This window comes from Peromyscus maniculatus, chromosome 21 (genome assembly GCF_049852395.1).
Source record: "Peromyscus maniculatus bairdii isolate BWxNUB_F1_BW_parent chromosome 21, HU_Pman_BW_mat_3.1, whole genome shotgun sequence".
NCBI lineage: Eukaryota > Metazoa > Chordata > Mammalia > Rodentia > Cricetidae > Peromyscus > Peromyscus maniculatus.
Window position 1 is genome coordinate 2,315,372 of NC_134872.1, and position 19,016 is coordinate 2,334,387.

At 49.5% G+C, this 19,016-nt stretch overlaps 1 protein-coding gene across 2 annotated transcripts; it reads left to right on the forward strand.

The window, feature by feature from the left end:
* The first annotated feature begins 6,981 nt into the window (after nucleotides 1-6,981).
* Muc21 (mucin 21, cell surface associated) lies at nucleotides 6,982-13,626 on the forward strand. 2 transcript variants are annotated; one of them, XM_076557852.1, is made up of 3 exons: nucleotides 6,982-7,314; nucleotides 9,741-12,262; nucleotides 12,543-13,626. In XM_076557852.1, exons 1-3 carry the CDS (start codon nucleotides 7,248-7,250, stop codon nucleotides 12,690-12,692), a joined length of 2,739 nt encoding a protein of 912 aa, XP_076413967.1. In that variant the 5' UTR covers nucleotides 6,982-7,247; the 3' UTR covers nucleotides 12,693-13,626. The 2 variants fall into 2 exon arrangements, with proteins under 2 accessions (XP_076413967.1, XP_076413968.1); XM_076557853.1 differs by having other exon boundaries at nucleotides 7,067-7,314; nucleotides 9,716-12,262; nucleotides 12,543-12,898.
* Nucleotides 13,627-19,016: the final 5,390 nt, after the last annotated feature.

A 19,016-nucleotide genomic window follows, 5' to 3' on the forward strand; every position in this document is an offset into this window, starting at 1 on the left:
CAAAAATGAAGGAACACTAAAAGACTTCCACAAGAGTCGTCACAGGAAGTGCTGTGCAGATTAAATAACCTGCAGATTAATTAAACCAATATTTATAAGCAGCATGTCTCTCTGTTAAGATGCCAAAACCGTCCCACAGAACGTGCCCATCACCCACATAGCCTTGATGTCCACTGACCATGGAGAAGGGTGGCTGACAAGGCACTCAGTGTGCCACAGGCTGTCCAGCCAGACTCCAACCTTAGCCAGGCAGCAGGGTCGAAGGTCACTATTTGCTGCTTTTCTTCTCCCCATTTCTAGATATTAGGAAGCCCCTCAAGGTCAGTAATCCTGGCCCTAATGTGGATGATCCTGAACTATCTGGGTTGCTTCTGGACAATCTCTCCCATCAGGGGACAGGCTCTGCTGGGGGCAGATGGCAGCTGGGCTTCAGAACAAGTGTACCTCAGGGGCCAGAGGAACCCCAGACTCAGGTCCCTGGTGAAGCCTATGGCAGGCAGGGACTCCTGGAAGAAAAGAAGGTTGTGTGGTTTTCAGTTGTCTGGGCAGATGTGACTCAGCAGAGCTGTCCACACAGAGTGGAGTGGCCCAAGGCGGGATGCTAAACACCTTAGCCCCGACTTTGAATTTTTCTATTCTAGACACTAATAATAATAATTAATAGGAACTGTTCCCCCTAGAGTGTAACCATCCAACTGAGTACAGTTCCCCTGGGGCTCATGTCTCTCCTCACTATTACCCTGAAACCCACAGAGAAGTCTTTAATGAGCTTGGGGCTGGGCCCACATGAAGCATAACTACTTAATGATCAGGTCTGGAGGGAATACCTCCTTTTCTGCATGCCTGTGTCCTTGTGCCTCCTGAAGGTCATTGCAGGAGCTTGGCACGCCCAAGACCCAGAGGGCAGGGGCTAGCCTAGGCTCCAGTTCATCAGTCTGCAGCCCTGCCTTCTCCTGAGGCACCCCCTGGTGGGTGGACCTTGGATTTCTTCTGCGGAACAGAGCTGCCCCGGTTCTGGATTCCCTTGTCCCAGCAGGAGATCTACTAGGTCAGTTTCTGCCCTAGTCACAGGCGGACAGCCTGGACTTCTCTCCCATAGCCAAGCCAAGTGCACACATACCCATTGCCAGTGCTGTGCATCCACAGACCCTGGGCAACCCTCCCGCCACACCTCGACCTCTGAAACGACCCAAGCCTCACAGTGACCACCTTGCTTGCTGTCACAGTGCCCTTGCCGCCTACAATCTCCGTGATAACGTCTGCACATACCCAGTGCCCTTGCCTACCACAATCTCCATGATAACGTCTGCACATACCCTGCTTCCGCCACACTCTCTGAGACCACAACAGCTTCCATTTCAGCCTCTGAGGTTGTATCTTCTGCCACAATGTCTGTGCCAATGAGGATCTCCAGCATACTTCTTGAGGCCACCATAGGGCCCCCCACTTCTGAGACTGTCAATTCCTCTTCTGCAGGATCTGTGACCACCTTGGCTTCCAATTCAGGCTCTGAGACCACTTCCACTGGAGACCCTGGACATTGGCGGCATCTTCCACAGAAACTAGAGAACCTGATGTGCACCACTGCTTCTGTTTCCGGGACCCTGGCAGGGACCCCACACACAATCTCAACAGCTCCGAACACCTCTCGCCTGGGCATATCCTGAGGCAGCATCATCAACCTCCTCATCCTTAGATCAGAAGGACCAGTGTCTTAGTCAGGGGTTCTGTTACTGTGAAGAGACACCATGACTACAGCCACTCTTTTAAAGGAAAACATTTCATTTAATTGGGGCTGGCTTATAGTTTCAGAGGCTTAGTCCGTTATCATCAAGGTGGGACATGGGGACATGTCAGCAGACCTGGTGCTGGAGAGGGAGCTGAGAGTTCTACATCTTGGTCTGCAGGCAACAGGAAGTGAACTGTGTCACTAGGCATAGCTTGAGAGTAGGAGACCTCAAGCCCGCCTCCACAGTGACACACTTCCTCCAACAAGGCCACACCTACTCCAACAACGTCACATCTCCTAATAGCACCATTCCCTATGAGCTTATAGGGGCCAATTACATTCAAACTAGGACAACCAGACTGTCTATCCACTAACCAACCACCTCTCCCAAAGACAGGGCCATTTAATAAGGGCTAGTATCAACAAGCATCCGCCCCCCTAGACAAACAGGGTCAAACCAGCTGGATATTTTCACCTCTGTCCTTATTTCTCTGGTTTTAATTGCTATGGATGCTGTGGGACTGAGTTTCCACATGTGAGTAACTTGTGTGGAAACAGGAACCTTCCTAGCTCTGCCAGGTATTGAGAGCATGCCAGAGCGGTGGATGGAGAATGGCTTTGGTCCTAGCCCAAGTCCCCGAAGAACTCAGGAACAAACCTGTGGCCTCCCAAGGTCAGGTCCTGCAGCAACAGAAAGCACACCAACAGGTCTAAGGGGCTTCTCAGTGGGAAAAGGAAAAGTCCCACTCTTGTATCCAGGTTGTGGGGTTTTGGTGACATTTAAATAGAATTCATTTTTTTTAAAAGCTTTCATTACATTTATTTATTGATTGCAGGAGGTATCCCGTCTCACTGGCACGTGGAGGTCAGAGGAAAACTGGGAGAAGTCAATTCTCTCCTTCTACCTCGTGAGTGCTGGGGAATGAGCTCAGGTCCTCAGGCTCGGCAGCAGGCTCAGGCATACCCACTGAGCCATCTTGCAGGCTTTAGAGTAAAGTTTAGATAGACTCAAAATGGAACGGGGTTGCTTTAGGGGTCAATGGCAGTTCTAGACTGTGAGACTCAGTTTCCTTCAAAATTGTACAATGCAGTGTAGACCTGCCTTCCAATTCCTGCCTTGACCTCCCTCGGTGATGGACTGTCACCCGGAACCATAAACGGGACAAACCGTTTCCTCCTCTAAGTCGCTCTCGGTCAGGGTGTTTTAGGGCAGCAGCAGAATGAAACTGCAGCACTCCGTAACGGACCGGACGGGAGTTCTCGCCGAAAGTGTCCGGAAGGAAAAGAGACGGCTGCCAGTCTTCTTCCGGGAGCTGTTGACAGGAAAGTGAGCAGCGCTAAAATTAAAAAACGAGTCAACCACGGCGATGCGTACCTATGAAGCCAGCAGCCAGGAGGCTGCAGCTAGCAGGACAAGAGTTTGCGGGCAACCTGGGCTGTGTGTCATGACCCTGGATAAACAAAAGCAACCTGGGTTGATGTAGGAAAGGAAAGAACCAGGAAGTGAGAAGAAGCCATGGAGTTTGAGCTTAAGGTATTTCAACCTTGGTGGGACCGGCCCAGGTGGTCTGTCCAGTAGTCCTCTTTTAAATCAAGAACCCTCCCTGAGAATATAAAATAAAATGAAACTCATCCTTCCCAGAAGGAAACACAAGCAAAATCACCTGCCTCTAGGCACGGTACAGGGAAGGGTAAGGAAAGTATACCTTGAGAAACAAACAGTAAACACAACAGTATTCAGCATGACTTCCAGCTAGAGTCAACATCACTGGAAAGGCCTCAGTCCTGTGATACTTGAGGCTTCACCTGCTAGAGTTGAGAGATCTTATTTAAAATACTTGAATTTATTTACTTAGTGTTATTTATTTATTTGTTTGTTTGTTTGTTTGTTTGTTTGAAAAAGAGACTCACTGTGTAGCCCTGGCTATCCTGGAACTCACAACTCACTATGTAGATTAGGCTGGCCCCAAACTCATAAAGATCTGCCTGTCTTTGCTCCCCTACCCCCCTGTGTGAACCATGCCTTGCATTCATTTATTTTTATTTTATGTATCTTGCCCACACGAGTACAGTGACTCGGGATCCAAATGAGGAGATCGGATGCCCTGGAACTGGAGTTTTAATTGTCTCTGAGCCATCATGTGGGTGTTAGGAACCTAACCTGGGTCCTTTGGAAGAACAGATAATGCTTTTAAGTGCTCAGTCATCTCTCCAGTCCCTACAAAAGTTTTTTAAAAGCCAGGTGGCACATGCCTTTAATCCCAGCACTCAGGAGGCAGAGGCAGAGGGATCTCTGTGAGTTTGAGGCCAGCCTGGTCTACATGGTGAGTTACAGGACAGCCAGGGCTACACACTTTGACATACTGTCAAAAAACAAAAACCAAAACACCCTCACTCTTACAAGCCAATTTAAAGAATCCTCAAATGGTCATGCCTGTGTGTGCTTAGAAAAAATATGCACATTCTCTGCGGAAGATCATCCCTTCAGCTTGGCCTTCGGATAACATCTACAGTGATACTCTAAGAGAAATCAATGAGGTGTCAGTAATCTTAAATGTAAACAAACACAAAATAAAGAGGTTCAAGTCTGTAAAGACTCTCAGTGTTAGAAACATTAAATGTAGACTATAAAGTAAATGGGTTTAAATGTGTGTCGTGGCTTCAGAGCTACCCACAAACATCCGTGGTCATCTTTAGTTTGGGGGTTTCTTTATTTTTTGAGGGGTGGGTTAGATTTGTATTGAGACAGGGTTTCATATAGCGTAGGTTGGCTCTGAACTTTCTATGTGGTCGAGGCTGGTTTTGAACCCTGCATTCTTCTGCCTCTGCCTCCCCAGTCCTGGCATTTCAGGCTATCACGCCCAGTAAGGTCGCTCAAGTTGTATTCCTCAGTTTCCCTGCATCTTCATGTAACTGTGAGAGATGTTTGGCTGGTGGCACATAAACCGGTATTGTTAGTCTCTGGTGAAGGAGAAAGAATAAAATAGAATTAAAGCCTGAGGCTGGAGCTCTGGGTAGTGTAGAGCTCTGAGTGACATGCAGAAGGCCACGGTTCTACCCCAGACACACAGTCACAACAAGGCAAAGAAACTGCTGGGTGCAGTGGAGCACACCTAACACAGGGGAGGTAAGGCGGGGGTGGGTCTGTAGTTGGAGGCCAGCCTGGGCTATGTAGCAAGTCCCTGTCTCAGGAAGCAAACACACTCACAGATCTCAAAAGACTGAACGAAAGCACTTTCGGCATTCGGGTGTGACTGGGAGATGAGTCATGGGAATCATTGAGGTGTTCCAAGTTCCCTGTTTTGAGTAAGGAGATTAGTTACTTTTAGATTCAGATCAGTACACACGGCACAACTTTTGGAAGGCTGCTAAATCATAGGCTCTGAGTTTGCATCCACGATCCTTCCCTCTGGCTAAGTCTGGGTTGGGCTGGCAAGGTCCCTTTCCTGGAGAGCCGACAGTTTTCAGCTGCAGAGTTGCCGGAAGCCTGGAACCTCACCTGCCACTGCAGACTCTTGCCTTAGCCTCAGGAGCGGCCCGTCATGGCCACCGTGGAGACCTGCTTCTGAGCCTTTCCCAACACACCACATCCCTTCCTGTCTCAGACCCCTCCATTCCAAGCTGCTCCCTCACAACAGGTCTTACTCGCAAAGAACGTCCGCTCACCTGCACATAGACGATCGGAAACGTTCCCTCTGGCATGAAGCTGCTTCTCTCTCACAGGGGGGTGAGGGCCAGGTCGGGCTGACAGACCAGTAGCAAGCACTCCATCATCCTGGGCATATGGTGTCCCTCCTCCACACTCCCCAAATCCCCTGCTCATTTGGATGTGTTCGGCCACATTCTTTCCTGGTAACATCCAAGTGTCCAGACCAAACTCAATGCTCCTAGAGGACTCAGACTGAGCCCCCTTCCAGTAGACTCAGTCTTCCAAGGCAAGGCAGGACCCTGGTGTGTACTTCTGAGAGATGTCTTGTTTGGAAAGATGAACCAGCATGTTGGAAGGATCCTAGGTGGGAAAGCTCCACTGGGAGCGGGGAGGGGCACACCCATGGTTGAGAGTCAAGAGGTGAGACCCTGGGGGAGGTGATTGGCATTTTGAGAGGGGTCAATGTTTGTCAGAGGGGGTGCTTTCTCACTCTGGAGAGAGCAGGGTATTATCAGAGAACCTAGTCTATTCCTAAAAATCTCTCTTCATATCTCACCATGTGATCTGGTTCTGCTCACATGTGTTTCTGCCATGACCCAATCCACCATGACATCAACCACCATGTTGTAATTAAGAGCCTTCACCACAGGCAAGCAGATGGGGCTACCCAAGCTTGGACTTTGAGCCTTTTACACTATGAGCTAAATCAACCCCCCCTTTTTTTTGACATTGTTGATGAACTGTAACTGTCAACCTGACACAACCTAGCATCCTCTGAAAGGAGATGTCTGGACGGAGACATTGCTAGAATACATTGACCTGTGGGCATGTCTGTAGAAAATCATCTTGATTTATTCATCGATACAGGAAGGTCCAGCCCACTGTGGGCAGCACCATCCCCAGGCAGGTGGTCTTTCACCACATAAGACAGCTAGCTGAGCATGAGCGAGCAAGGGAGCCAGAGGGCGAGGCCCTACTCCGGCTTTCTTCAAGGGTTGACTATGACCTGGAAGTGTAAGTCAGATAAATAAATCTTTTCCTCCCCACGTTGCTTTTGGCCAGAGTGTTTTGTCAAATAAATCTTTTCCTCCCCACGTTGCTTTTGGCCAGAGTGTTTTGTCACAGCAACAGAAATCAAACAAGACAGGCACTTTGTTCTAACAACAGAAAATGGACAAAGATAGATCCCAAAGAAGGCTTCACCAACCCTGGATCTCTCTTCCTCCATCGATTCAACGCAAGTCGATGAGTGTCTACCGCACACCCAGGAGCCCAGGTCCCTGCCGACTGCTCCCTTTGGAGTCTCGTGTTTTCATTTGCTGTGGTGACGCAGGGTCCTGCCCTTCAGCTGAGATCCTCTGGGCTTCTTCTCTGCTCAAGTCAAGCTACAGAACATCTTGACCAGGAAACAAAACCTTGAGCTAGAACAGGTTTCTGACCCCATCCCTGCCTCAGGGTGGGTCCCTTCTCTCTGACAATCTTCCCTTTGTCCCTTCCTGTTTCAACCCAGCCCACTCTTTTTTTTTTTTTTTTTTTTTTTAAACCATTCCCTTGACCCCTTGGCCGCTGCCTCCCCAGGCTCAGGACTGTTTCCTTACATGCTCACAGCTGGCAGTCTGTCAGGACAAGTGCCCAGCCTCACCTGGGCCCACAGGAATCTATAAAGGTCACAGCAGCACTTCAATGATGAGAGAGAGGTGACAGCCTAGTGCTGAGGAAGGTTCACAGCTCAGGCTTCCACCCCCTCCCCAGGAGCCAAGCCCTAGGAAGAACTCCTGGGAGCTTCTTCATCTCTTCTTTCTCAAGAACTCTCTAGAGCTTGGCCACATTTGGGACCCAGGTACCTTTGCCGGTCAGCCACAGGGACAGATGAAGATGCAGAGGGGAAGTAATTCCGGGTGCTGGCTGCTTTTGCAGCTCCTGCTTTTAGGAGATGGTGAGTGATTTTATCTAAACATAGATGGTCTGGGAGCCTCTGAGGAGGTGGGAGAGTTGGTAACAAGCTCCAGTTCTTCCTAGAGAAGAGACCCATCATTTCATCTCTTCAGGGGAATGGTGTATCGTCATCCAGGAGCCAGTGACTGACAAATGTGGGCTCTGGTCTCACATTGCCTGTAACCTGAGTTATGGCTCCACTAACTACACTGTGGAGGGCTGGCTTCCATGTGCCTCAGTTTACACATCTGTGAAAGAGTAATAACCTGTGTGGTGTGGGTCAGTTGTTGAAGTAGTAAGAAAAGTTGACTGTTTTTAAGATTTATTTATTTAATGTACACTGGTGTTTTGCCTGTATACATTCTGTGTGAGGGTGTTGGATCCCTGGAACTGGAGGTTCAGTCAGCCATGAGCTGCCATGTGGTTGCTAGGAACTGAACCTGGGCCCTCTGGAAGAGCAGTCAGTGCTCTTAAATCGCTGAGCCATCTCTCCAGCCCTGGATTGACTGTTTTTTAATGTTAGTTTTTCATATTCTTGACATTGAAATTCTCTCCTGTCTGTAACCCTGATCTCACATCAGTGTAAGTCATCCTCAGAGCAAGAAGAGGGTCCAAACACCAAGCTGGGTCTGGTGTCCAGGCCTGTAATTTCATCTACTGGTGGGACTGAGGTGGGAAGGCTTATCTGGGCCTGGTCAGTGTGGTGAGACCCTATCTTAAAATAATATAGCATAGAATAAAAAAAAAAGTAAGAAGCTAGAGTGTAGCTCATGGCTAGAGCGCTTATGTGGTATATGGGAGGCCCTGGGTTTGAAACTCTGCAATACATTCACACACACACACACACACACACACACACACACACACACACACACAAATAAAAAAAAAAGTAGGGCTGGATGTGATCTTTCATGCCTGAGGTCTCAGCCATCAGCCAGAGCTACATAGCAAGACTCTGTCTGAAAATAAGAAATGGTCAGAAAATCAGAACTGACTTATTGGCAAATTAATTATAAGACAACAATAAAAATGATCATAAAATTAAAGGAAGGCTCCCTCTGTGAGAAGGTGGTGAAGGAAGCACTGTCTCAAGTAGATGGAAAGAACCTTCTAGATTCTGAATTCAGCAAAAGAGCAGAGGGTGAGAGACCCCAGTGGGTCTTTGGTCCTCACTGGACTTCTTTCACAAAGCTTTGTAGTGCGTGAGAAACCCCTCACGACAGTGCTTTTAGGCCTGTTGTCCCAGCACACAGGAGGCTGAGGCAGGAGGATCAGGAGGAGTTCAAAGACAACCTGGTACAGAGTGAGACTCTGGACTTCTACTTCATGCCACAGTTCTGACATCAATTAACACTCCATGGTCTGCCTCCACAGAAGAGGGGAGTGGGATGCCTGGGGGGACTTATCACTTTGAACCCAAAGCAAGCCAGCTACAATTTACTTTGGCGGGGGAGCATTTTGCCTGCACACATATCCATGTGCCATGTGTGTACAGTGCTGAGGAAAGCAGAATGGGACATTGGATTCCCCGGAACTAGAGTTACAGGAAGCTGTGACCTGCCTACAGACATGCTGGGAACCAAACTTGGGTCCCCTGAAGCAGCAAACGCTCTTCACCACTGAGCCATCTCTCCAACCCCATATCCAAACTATAATTTTTATTTATTTATTTAATTTTTATCCTTCAAAACATTCCCAATCAAATCCACCCCTTTCCCATGCCATTTCTGCTTGGGTCATCCTTGGCTTCCCTGCAAGGAGGTACCATAACCTGGAATTGTAAATAAATCCTTCCTCCCTTAAAGTTGCTTTTGTTGGGATATTTTATGACATCAACAGAGTACATTGAATATTTACATAATATAACTTTTATCCAATTACTTGATAAAACTATCTCTGTCTCTGTCTCTCTCTCTTTGTGTGTGTGTGTGTGTGTGTGTGTGTGTGTGTGTGTGTGTGTGTGTGTGTGTACACATCCATATTGAGGCTCAAATGCAGGGTTTTGCCTATACTGGGCAAACACCACTAAGGTGAAGCCCCTGTAATTCCTTTATGAGATTTTTATAAAACTTGGATTTTTTATGTGGCTGGAGAAATGACTCAGTAGTTTGGAGCACAGGCTACTCTTCCACAGGACCCAGGTTCGATTCCCAGAATCCAAATGGTGACCAAAAACCATCTGTAATTCCAGTTCTAGGGGAACCAACACACTCCCCTGCCCTTCATAGGCACCAGGAAAAACATCAATATTTGCAGTACTTCATTAGATAATTGATAATAATGGTGTCCATAAAGCAATCATGAGCAATAAATAAAATCACTCATGTAATGATTTTGACAAAGAAGGAAGCAAAAGGCAAATATGTTCAATTTATACAGTTATCTTTCGTGGTTATATTCAGAAAAACACCTTGTGTTATACCACAGTAAATATCAGCATTACCTCCAGCACACTCTCACCCTCTACATCAATGTCGAAAACCACTGAAACCAGCATGGCGTCCAGCTCTACATCCAACCCAACCACAGCTGGGACCAGCTTGTCCTCCAGCTCTACATCCACGCCAACCACAGCTGGGACCAGCACAGCCTCCAGCTCTACATCCACGCCAACCACAGCTGGGACCAGCTTGTCCTCCAGCTCTACATCCACCCTGACCACACCTGGGACCACCATGGCCTCCAGCTTTACACCCACCCTGACCACAGCTGGGACCAGCACAGCCTCCAGCTCTACATCCACCCCAACCACAGCTGGGACCAGCTTGTCCTCCAGCTCTACATCCACCCCAACCACAGCTGGGACCAGCTTGTCCTCCAGCTCTACATCCACCCCAACCACAGCTGGGACCAGCTTGTCCTCCAGCTCCACATCCACCCTGACCACAGCTGGGACCAGCACAGCCTCCAGCTCTACATCCACCCCAACCACAGCTGGGACCAGCTTGTCCTCCAGCTCTACATCCACCCCAACCACAGCTGGGACCAGCTTGTCCTCCAGCTTTACACCCACCCTGACCACAGCTGGGACCAGCACAGCCTCCAGCTCTACATCCACCCCAACCACAGCTGGGACCAGCTTGTCCTCCAGCTCTACATCCACCCCAACCACAGCTGGGACCAGCTTGTCCTCCAGCTCTACATCCATCCCAACCAGAGCTGGGATCAGCATGGCCTCTGGCTCTACATCCACCCCAACCACAGCTGGGACCAGCTTGTCCTCCAGCTCTACATCCATCCCAACCACAGCTGGGATCAGCATGGCCTCTGGCTCTACATCCACCCCAACCACAGCTGGGATCAGCATGGCCTCCAGCTCTACATCCACCCCAACCACAGCTGGGACCAGCTTGTCCTCCAGCTCTACATCCATCCCAACCACAGCTGGGATCAGCACAGCCTCCGGCTCTACATCCACCCCAACCACAGCTGGGACCAGCACAGCCTCCAGCTCTACATCCACCCTGACCACAGCTGGGACCAGCACAGCCTCCAGCTCTACATCCACCCTGACCACAGCTGGGACCAGCACAGCCTCGAGCTCTACATCCACCCTGACCACAGCTGGGACCAGCACAGCCTCCAGCTCTACATCCACCCTGACCACAGCTGGGATCACCATGTCCTCCAGCTCTACACCCACCCCAACCACAGATGGGACCACCATGGCCTCCAGCTCTATACCCACCCCAACCACAGCTTGGACCAGCATGGCTTCCAGCCCCACACCCACCCCAACCACCGCTGGGACCACCATGGCCTCCACATCTACATCCACCCCAACAACAGCTGGGACCAGCTTGTCCTCCAGCTCTACATCCACCCCAACCACAGCTGGGACCAGCTTGTCCTCCAGCTCTACATCCACCCCAACCACAGCTGGGACCAGCTTGTCCTCCAGCTCTACACCCATCCCAACCACAGCTGGGATCAGCATGGCCTCCAGCTCTACATCCACCCCAACCACAGCTGGGACCAGCTTGTCCTCCAGCTCTACATCCACCCCAACCACAGCTGGGACCAGCTTGTCCTCCAGCTCTACACCCATCCCAACCACAGCTGGGATCAGCATGGCCTCTGGCTCTACATCCACCCCAACCACAGCTGGGACCAGCTTGTCCTCCAGCTCTACATCCATCCCAACCACAGCTGGGATCAGCATGGCCTCTGGCTCTACATCCACCCCAACCACAGCTGGGATCAGCACAGCCTCCAGCTCTACATCCATCCCAACCACAGCTGGGACCAGCACAGCCTCCAGCTCTACATCCACCCTGACCACACCTGGGACCAGCACAGCCTCCAGCTCTACATCCACCCTGACCACAGCTGGGACCAGCACAGCCTCCAGCTCTACATCCACCCTGACCACAGCTGGGATCAGCACAGCCTCCAGCTCTACATCCACCCTGACCACAGCTGGGATCAGCACAGCCTCCAGCTCTACATCCACCCTGACCACAGCTGGGATCACCATGTCCTCCAGCTCTACACCCACCCCAACCACAGATGGGACCACCATGGCCTCCAGCTCTATACCCACCCCAACCACAGCTTGGACCAGCATGGCTTCCAGCCCCACACCCACCCCAACCACCGCTGGGACCACCATGGCCTCCACATCTACATCCACCCCAACAACAGCTGGGACCAGCTTGTCCTCTAGCTCTACATCCACCCTGACCACAGCTGGGATCAGCATGGCCTCCAGCTCTACATCCACCCTGACCACAGCTGGGACCAGCATGGCCTCCAGCTCTGGCAGGACAACCACCCGCATCAGCTCTATCCTGGCAGTTTCAACTGGAACATACACCACCTCCAACCACACTGACACGGTGAACGAGGTGAAGGCCAGTGGGTCCCTGGAGCCTTGGGAAATCTTCCTCATCACCCTGGCCTCTGTTGTTATGGCTGCAGGACTCTTTGCTGTGCTCTTCTTTTTTGTGGTGAGTGCCTGATATATAACAAGGTGCCTAGGGAAAGCAGAGGTGGAGGATCACAGAAGCCCAAGTCAGAAGTAGAGAGGAAATAGAGATCAGGAGAGTTACAAGTAGAAACACCAAGTTATAATCAGAAGGGTGGATCCACACCCCAAGGAAACCACTGAGTCTGAGCAAAGAATGTTAAGAGGACTGGAGGGCAACTGGAGGGTTTCGGGAGAGGGGATGGGGGAAGAGTTGTGGGGAGAGGGAGACATGGTTCTTAAACTATGGGCTCTTTTTCTAGAAAAGATACCTGTCTCTGAGAAATGCTGCTGACATACCTCTCTACCACCCCCACCCTGGTCCTGGAGAACCCCAAACACCTCTGTGGAGCCCTACCTGGTCCTGGAGGAGACCAGTAACCTCTGGGGTCATGGAAATGAATGAGCGATAACAAGTACTGCCCATGGAGCCCAGGACTGCATCCTTCAGAGGAGATCCAAGCTGCTTGGTCGTTCATACCCTCAAGAGTCCCTTCCCAACTTTGTTTGGGTCCCTGATATCCTTGAGAAAGATGCATTTTCCCCTTGACACAGGAAGGAGGATAATGCATTGGTCATTTCACAAAGAAATAAATACATCCAATATGTTTGAAGAGAGAATCTATGTGTATGGGTGGGTATCCAGAGCTATGAAGGAAACTGTCCAGTTATTTGAGAGAGCTTTCATAATGGAATCTCTGCAGCCTTCACAATCTCCACAGCAAAATCCAGAGGGTTTGTTCAAGATCTGTGTGTTCTCTTTTTCTTAGTCTTCCTGCCCCAAGCAGGATCCACTATCCTGGTGTCTTAGTTATTTTTCTATTGCTGTGATGAGATACCATGACCCAGGCAATTTATAGAAGAGTTTATTGGGGGCTTTCAGTTTCAGAAGGTTAGAGAGTCCATGACCAGCATGGTGAGGAGCGTGACAGCAGGCAGATAGGCAGGCTTGTTGTTGGAGCAGTAGCTGAGATCCCACATCATGAGACACAATGAAGAGACAGAAAAACACTGGGAATGACGTGGACTTTTGAAACACTAGCGCTCATTCCCAGTGACATGTCTCTGACAAGGCCACACCTCCTAGTCCTTCCCCAACAGTTCCACCAACTGGGGACCAAGTATTCAAACATGAGCTATGGGGGCCGTTCTCACTCACACCCTATATATCTCAGCCATTTTGGACGCACGGCCTCTTGGTCTGCTTGTTCCCTTCTCAGCCTCTCTCACTCTCTATCCCCACCCCACACCGCCCCCACTCATGGCTGGGTTCCATCTGGACTCTTCTAGATGCCTCTGGCTGTTCTCTCCCTCATATCTACAATAAACTTTCTCCTCATCCATACCTAGGAGCAGTTGTGTCCTCATTTTTTTTACATTCAAAACTGACCTCTCTTACTGAGAACAAACACAAGCCCGAAGCCCCTGCAAGTGCCTGCCTTTGCAGCCACTGACCCTCCAAAGAGGCATGCAAAAAATGGCCTCAGACTTGACAAGTCCCCCAGGTTACTGCTCCAGAGTCATTCATTGTGACACGTCTCTTCTGATGACACTGTGTTTCAAACTCACGTGGCTGGGCCTCCTCAGCATGGGTGGGTTTTTTGTTGTTGTTGTTGTTGTTGTTGTTGTTGTTGTTGTTTTAGAGTCTAGATACATTCTAACAGTGACCATCCCAGAATTTTATCCAGGACAGGGGTGGGAGCAGGCAACCCATCATCGACTGACGGAGGAGCAGTGTGTTGGCCAATGCTCTGTCATCGTAACAAAATGCTTGCTTTGGATGATCTACTTACAAAGAGAAGTTTAACTCACAGGTTTTAGAGGTTTCAGCCCACCATCAACCGACCCTGTTGCTCTGGGTCTGTGGGAGTCAGGAAAAGAAGGGAGAGATGAGGACACCCCCATCTTCTGCAAGGTCCTGTCTCCAGGGACTGGGAACCCTCCAAGCAGGCCCCATTTCACACTTTCTACTCCCTTCCAATAGTGCCAGTCTGGTTTAGTTGCCTGTTTTTGAGACAAGGTCTCACAGTGTCGCTCTGGCTGGCTTTGAATGTGTGACATCTAGAGCCGCCTCGGCCCGAGCCTGCTCTAAATCACTGGGCTTTAACTCAGGCACACACTCGCCCTCACTTTGCAGAGCACATCACCTTCTCCCCAGGAGGCCCCTCCCTGTCCCTCCTCATTCTTACCACCCTGAAGTAGCCACTATATTGACTTAGTCACCACAGGTTGACTTTTCCCTGTGCTTGCCCTCTACACAGAGGGAGCCACACAGCAGCCACTCCTGGAGAGCCTTTTGAAGGAGTGGAATCGAAACACCAGTACTTAGTAAATTTAGATGTGAATTCCCACCCGTAACGATGCTCCTCTCTGCCACCGATGGAAACGAAGGCCCAAGTGCTAAGCCAGATCAATGACAGCAAATGGGGTGTGCTTTTCCCGTACACCTGTGACTGCGGTCTGAGAAGCCTAAAATCAGAGCTCCAGGTGGTGAGAACCATGGCTAATGCTGGGAAGTGTTGTTGGTGTTTTTGCTCTTTTGGGGGACCCACCATCCAGTTATTTCCAAATAATTCACACATGGAGGGTTATTCTTAATCATAAATGACTGACCTTAGCTTGGCTTGTTTCTTGCCAGCTTTTCTTAACTTTAAATGATCTCATCTACCTTTTGCCTCTGGGCTTTTACCTTTCTCTTACTTCAGTATATCTTACTTCTGTATATCTTACTTTCACTCTTACTCTGTGGTGGCTGGGTGGCTGGGTGGGTGGCTGGGTGGCTGGGTGGCTGGGTGGGTGGCTGGGTGGCTGGGTGGCTGGCCCCTGGCATCCTCCTCTCCTTGTTCTCTTGCTCTTTCTTTTTTCTCCCAGATTTCTCCATTTATTCTTTCTGCCTGCCAGCCCTGCCGATCCTTTCTCCTGCCTCTCTATTGACTGTTCAGCTCTTTATTAGACCATCAGGTGTTTTAGACAGGCACAGTAACACAGCTTCACAGAGTTAAACAAATGCAACATAAACAAAAGTAACACACCTGAAAATAATATTCTATAACAGAGAAGCCATTATGAAATGGGGAATGGGTGATTCTGAGCTTTCTCCCAACTCCTTCTGGAAGAAGACATCTGCCTGCTTTACAGGACCTCAGAAGCTGGACTTAGTTAACACTCACCTTCTCCACCCTTGAGGAGTCCAGGGGCAGTGGAACATGTCACACAGCAACACCCTCCAAATCCCCAACTTCCCTCACACACAAAAAAATGCATGTTTTAAATATGTTTATAATGTTGTGTTTTGCCTACATATGTGTATGTGCACTCTGTATGTATGTGGTACCAGAAGAGGCCAGAAAAGGGTGTCGGGTCCCCTGGAACTGGAGTTACAGACAGTTGTGCACTGCCTGTGGGTTCTGGCAGCTGAACCTGGGTCCTCTGCAAGCAGGACACAGGCCCTTAGCGTCTCCAGGCCCCCAGGTGAGATTTTAGTAGCTGGTTACATATCTCATTACTAGGAGCACAGTGATTAATTCACTGTGACCAAGGATCACTAAGTGCAGACCTGGCCATGCTGAGTCTTCTGTGGAGGAAAAGCCTAACCAGGAGGCCACTGTCTCCTGGCAACCCTGCCGTGCCCCTGAAATCGGCAAAGGAGTGATTCAACCCATAGCTTTTTGGGGGTGCTGAGGATAGAACCTGGAGTTTTGTGCATGTTAGACAAGAACTCTACCCCAAGGTATATCCCCAAAGCTCCCCACTGCAATCAAGAAGGCCAGATGTCCCACCACCGGACCTGACAAAGAGCAGCTCAGCTCTTGTCAAAGATGTCGGCAGGTGCTCTCCCTTCTAAAGCCTTGATGAAGGAAGCTTCAATCAACCCCTCTGGGAGGACACACTGGAGTTAGTCACACAAGTTAAATATAGCTAGGCATGGGAACACACCTTTGATCCCAGCACTTGAGAGGCAGCGGCAGGCAGATTTCAGTGAGCTCAAGGCCAACTTTGTCTATATAGAGAGTCCCAGGACAGCCACAGGACTACACAGTGAAGTTTTTATCTTAAAAGAAAAATAAAGGGGCTGGAGAGACGGCTCAGCACTTAGGAGCACTTGCTGTTCTTGCAGAGAACCCATGTTCAGTTCCCAGCACCCACGTGGTGACTCACAACCATCTGTAGGCACAGGTGACTCACAACCATCTGTAGGCACACACACATGGTGTACATACATACACATAGGCAAAACTCTCATACACATAAGATAAATAAGTCTAAGTTGTTTGGTTTTTTTTGTTTGTTTGTTTGTTTTTTTGTTTTAAAGAAATAGGGTTATGGCTGGCTGATATCCACGGGAGACCCGCCTGTATCTGAAGAGAAACAGTGGAGGAGTGGATGGGATGTAAAAATTTAAATAACAAACAAAAAAGAAACAAGGTCTTAGTGGACAGCAGAACGGTCCTCAAAGGCTCACACGCTAATTCCTTATAAGCCTAAGATTGACCTTATGTGTAACATGGACTTGAAGCATGATTTCATCGTGGTTCCTACCGTGGGGAAAGTGTCTGGATTATCCGGTATCACCACCATTTCCAACACGTGGAAGACAGGAGCACCAGCATCAGAACGAGGTTTGAAGATGTTATAATGCTGGCACTGAGGTGGAAAATGGAACCAACCTCCAAATTCAGGGGGACACATTCAGATGCCAGTGACCGAAGAGAAACTTATACACACTCCAGAAATTAATGTTCAGGAAGGCATCAGACTACTGGAAAAAATGAGTTTTTAAAAGCACCATATTGCTGGGCCGTGGTGGGGCTTGACTAGAATCTTAGGACCCAGCCGGGCAGTGGTGGCACACGCCTTTAATCCCAGCACTTGGAGGCAGAGGCAGACGGGTCTTTGTGAGTTTGAGGCCAGCCTGGGTTACAGAGTGAGTTCCAGGAAAGGCACAAAGCTACACAGAGAAACCCTGTCTCAAAAAAAAAAAAAAAAAAAAAAAAAAAGGCTGGACACAACTGTACTGGGGGAGGTGAAGAGAGATGGATCTCTGGGGTTTGCTGGTCGGCCAGTCTAGACAATCCATGTGCTCCAAGTTCAATGAGAGACCCTGTCTCCGAAAAAAGTAAGGTGGAGGGACTAGAGAGATGACTCAGAAGTCAAGAGCACCCACATGGCGGCTCACAACTGTCTGTAAGTCTAGTTCCAGGATCCAACACCCTCACACAGACAAGATGCAGGCAAAACACCAATGCACATACAAAATATAATGAAAAAAGAATTGTTGGAAAAAAAAAGTAAGGTAAGCAAGACCAGTACAGAAAGACACTAGATGTCACCTCTGGCTTACACACACACACACACACACACACACACACACACACATACACACATACACACACACACCCCACACACACCTGTACACATGAACTCATCAGTCCATCTTTTAAAGACCTAGGAGTGTAGCTTAGAGATAGAATGATTGCCTAGGGTACATATTTAATCTCTAGTACTGAAGGAAGAGAGGGAGGGAGGGTGGGTGGGGGAGGGACGGGGAGAGGAGGGAGGGAGGGAGGGAAAAAGAAAAAGAAATTCAGTTGGACACGGTGGTGCACGCCTTTGGTCCCAGCAATCTGGAGGCAGAGACAGGTGATCTCCATGAGTTGCAAGACAGTCAGCGCTACAAAGACTCTGTCCCAAAAACAAACAAACAAAGAAAAGTAAATCAAGAGCAGGTGAAACTGAGCTATGGAGACTGAGGTCTGCCGTGGGCCCCCTGAGAGTGGGAACTTACAGAAACGAAGCTTTCTGGGTAACAGAGATGTCTTATAGGCTGGGTCCTTAGCGACACAGCTAGAATTGATCAGAGTTGGGCTGGTGAGACGGCTCAGTGGTTAAGAACACTCGCTGCTCCTCCAGAGGGCCCAGGGTTGGCTCCTGGCACCCAGATGGTTGCTTACAACCATCTTCAATTCCAGGGACCCTGATAACCTCTCCTGACCGCCACAGACAATGCACATGGTACACTTAAATGCAGGTAAAGCATCAAAACACATAAAATAAAAATAAATTCAATATTTCATAAACATTTTAAGATTCATCTAACTGAATACTACGATGTGTACATCATAATGTAAACTTTACCTCTATTAAAACAAGAGCAATGTAATGGGTTTCCTAAAACAATATGCTGAAGCAGTGATTCCTCACTCAGCCATCTCCTCCTCAGCCATCCAGTCCCTCATCCTTCATCTTAAGACCTCCACCCGCTTTCTCGTACACTAATGTATAAGGTGACTGCACCTAGAAGCCGGGGAGATGGGGCAGGCTGGGCAGGGGGTAAGGATGACCTGAGGGCACTGTGTCGGGGGTGGGGGCAGGTTTATAGGCAGATGACTTGTAGGCTGTGATCAAGTCTTCAGCTGTCCTGCCCCAGAGGGACACAGGGTCTCGGCCCAGGAGAGGCGGGGCTGCTCATGCAGCAGAAGACAGGTGGATTGTGACGAGTTATGGGGCAGAGACAAGAGTACAAGAAGTGCCGGGCAGGCTGCAGCTGCAAGTCAGGACATGGTCAACAAGGGGTCGGAAGACTCATGGAACTAGATAGCATCACACAGGGAAAGCACAGGGGTCAGCACAGGGCTAGGAATGCCACACAGAGGAGTCAAGAGTTCAGCTGTCAGAACAGGAAGCCAGCCAGCAGCGCAGGGTAGGGTGTATGGGACAAAAAAAAAAAAAAAAAAAAA

Bases quoted from the DNA above. Each gene is read 5' to 3' on its own strand.
- Muc21 (XM_076557852.1), top strand. From the start codon at position 7,248: ATGAAGATGCAGAGGGGAAGTAATTCCGGGTGCTGGCTGCTTTTGCAG. The intron at 7,315-9,740 runs GTGAGTGATTTT...GTTATACCACAG, and splicing joins GCTCCTGCTTTTAGGAGATG to TAAATATCAGCATTACCTCC. The intron at 12,263-12,542 runs GTGAGTGCCTGA...CTCTTTTTCTAG, and splicing joins CTGTGCTCTTCTTTTTTGTG to AAAAGATACCTGTCTCTGAG.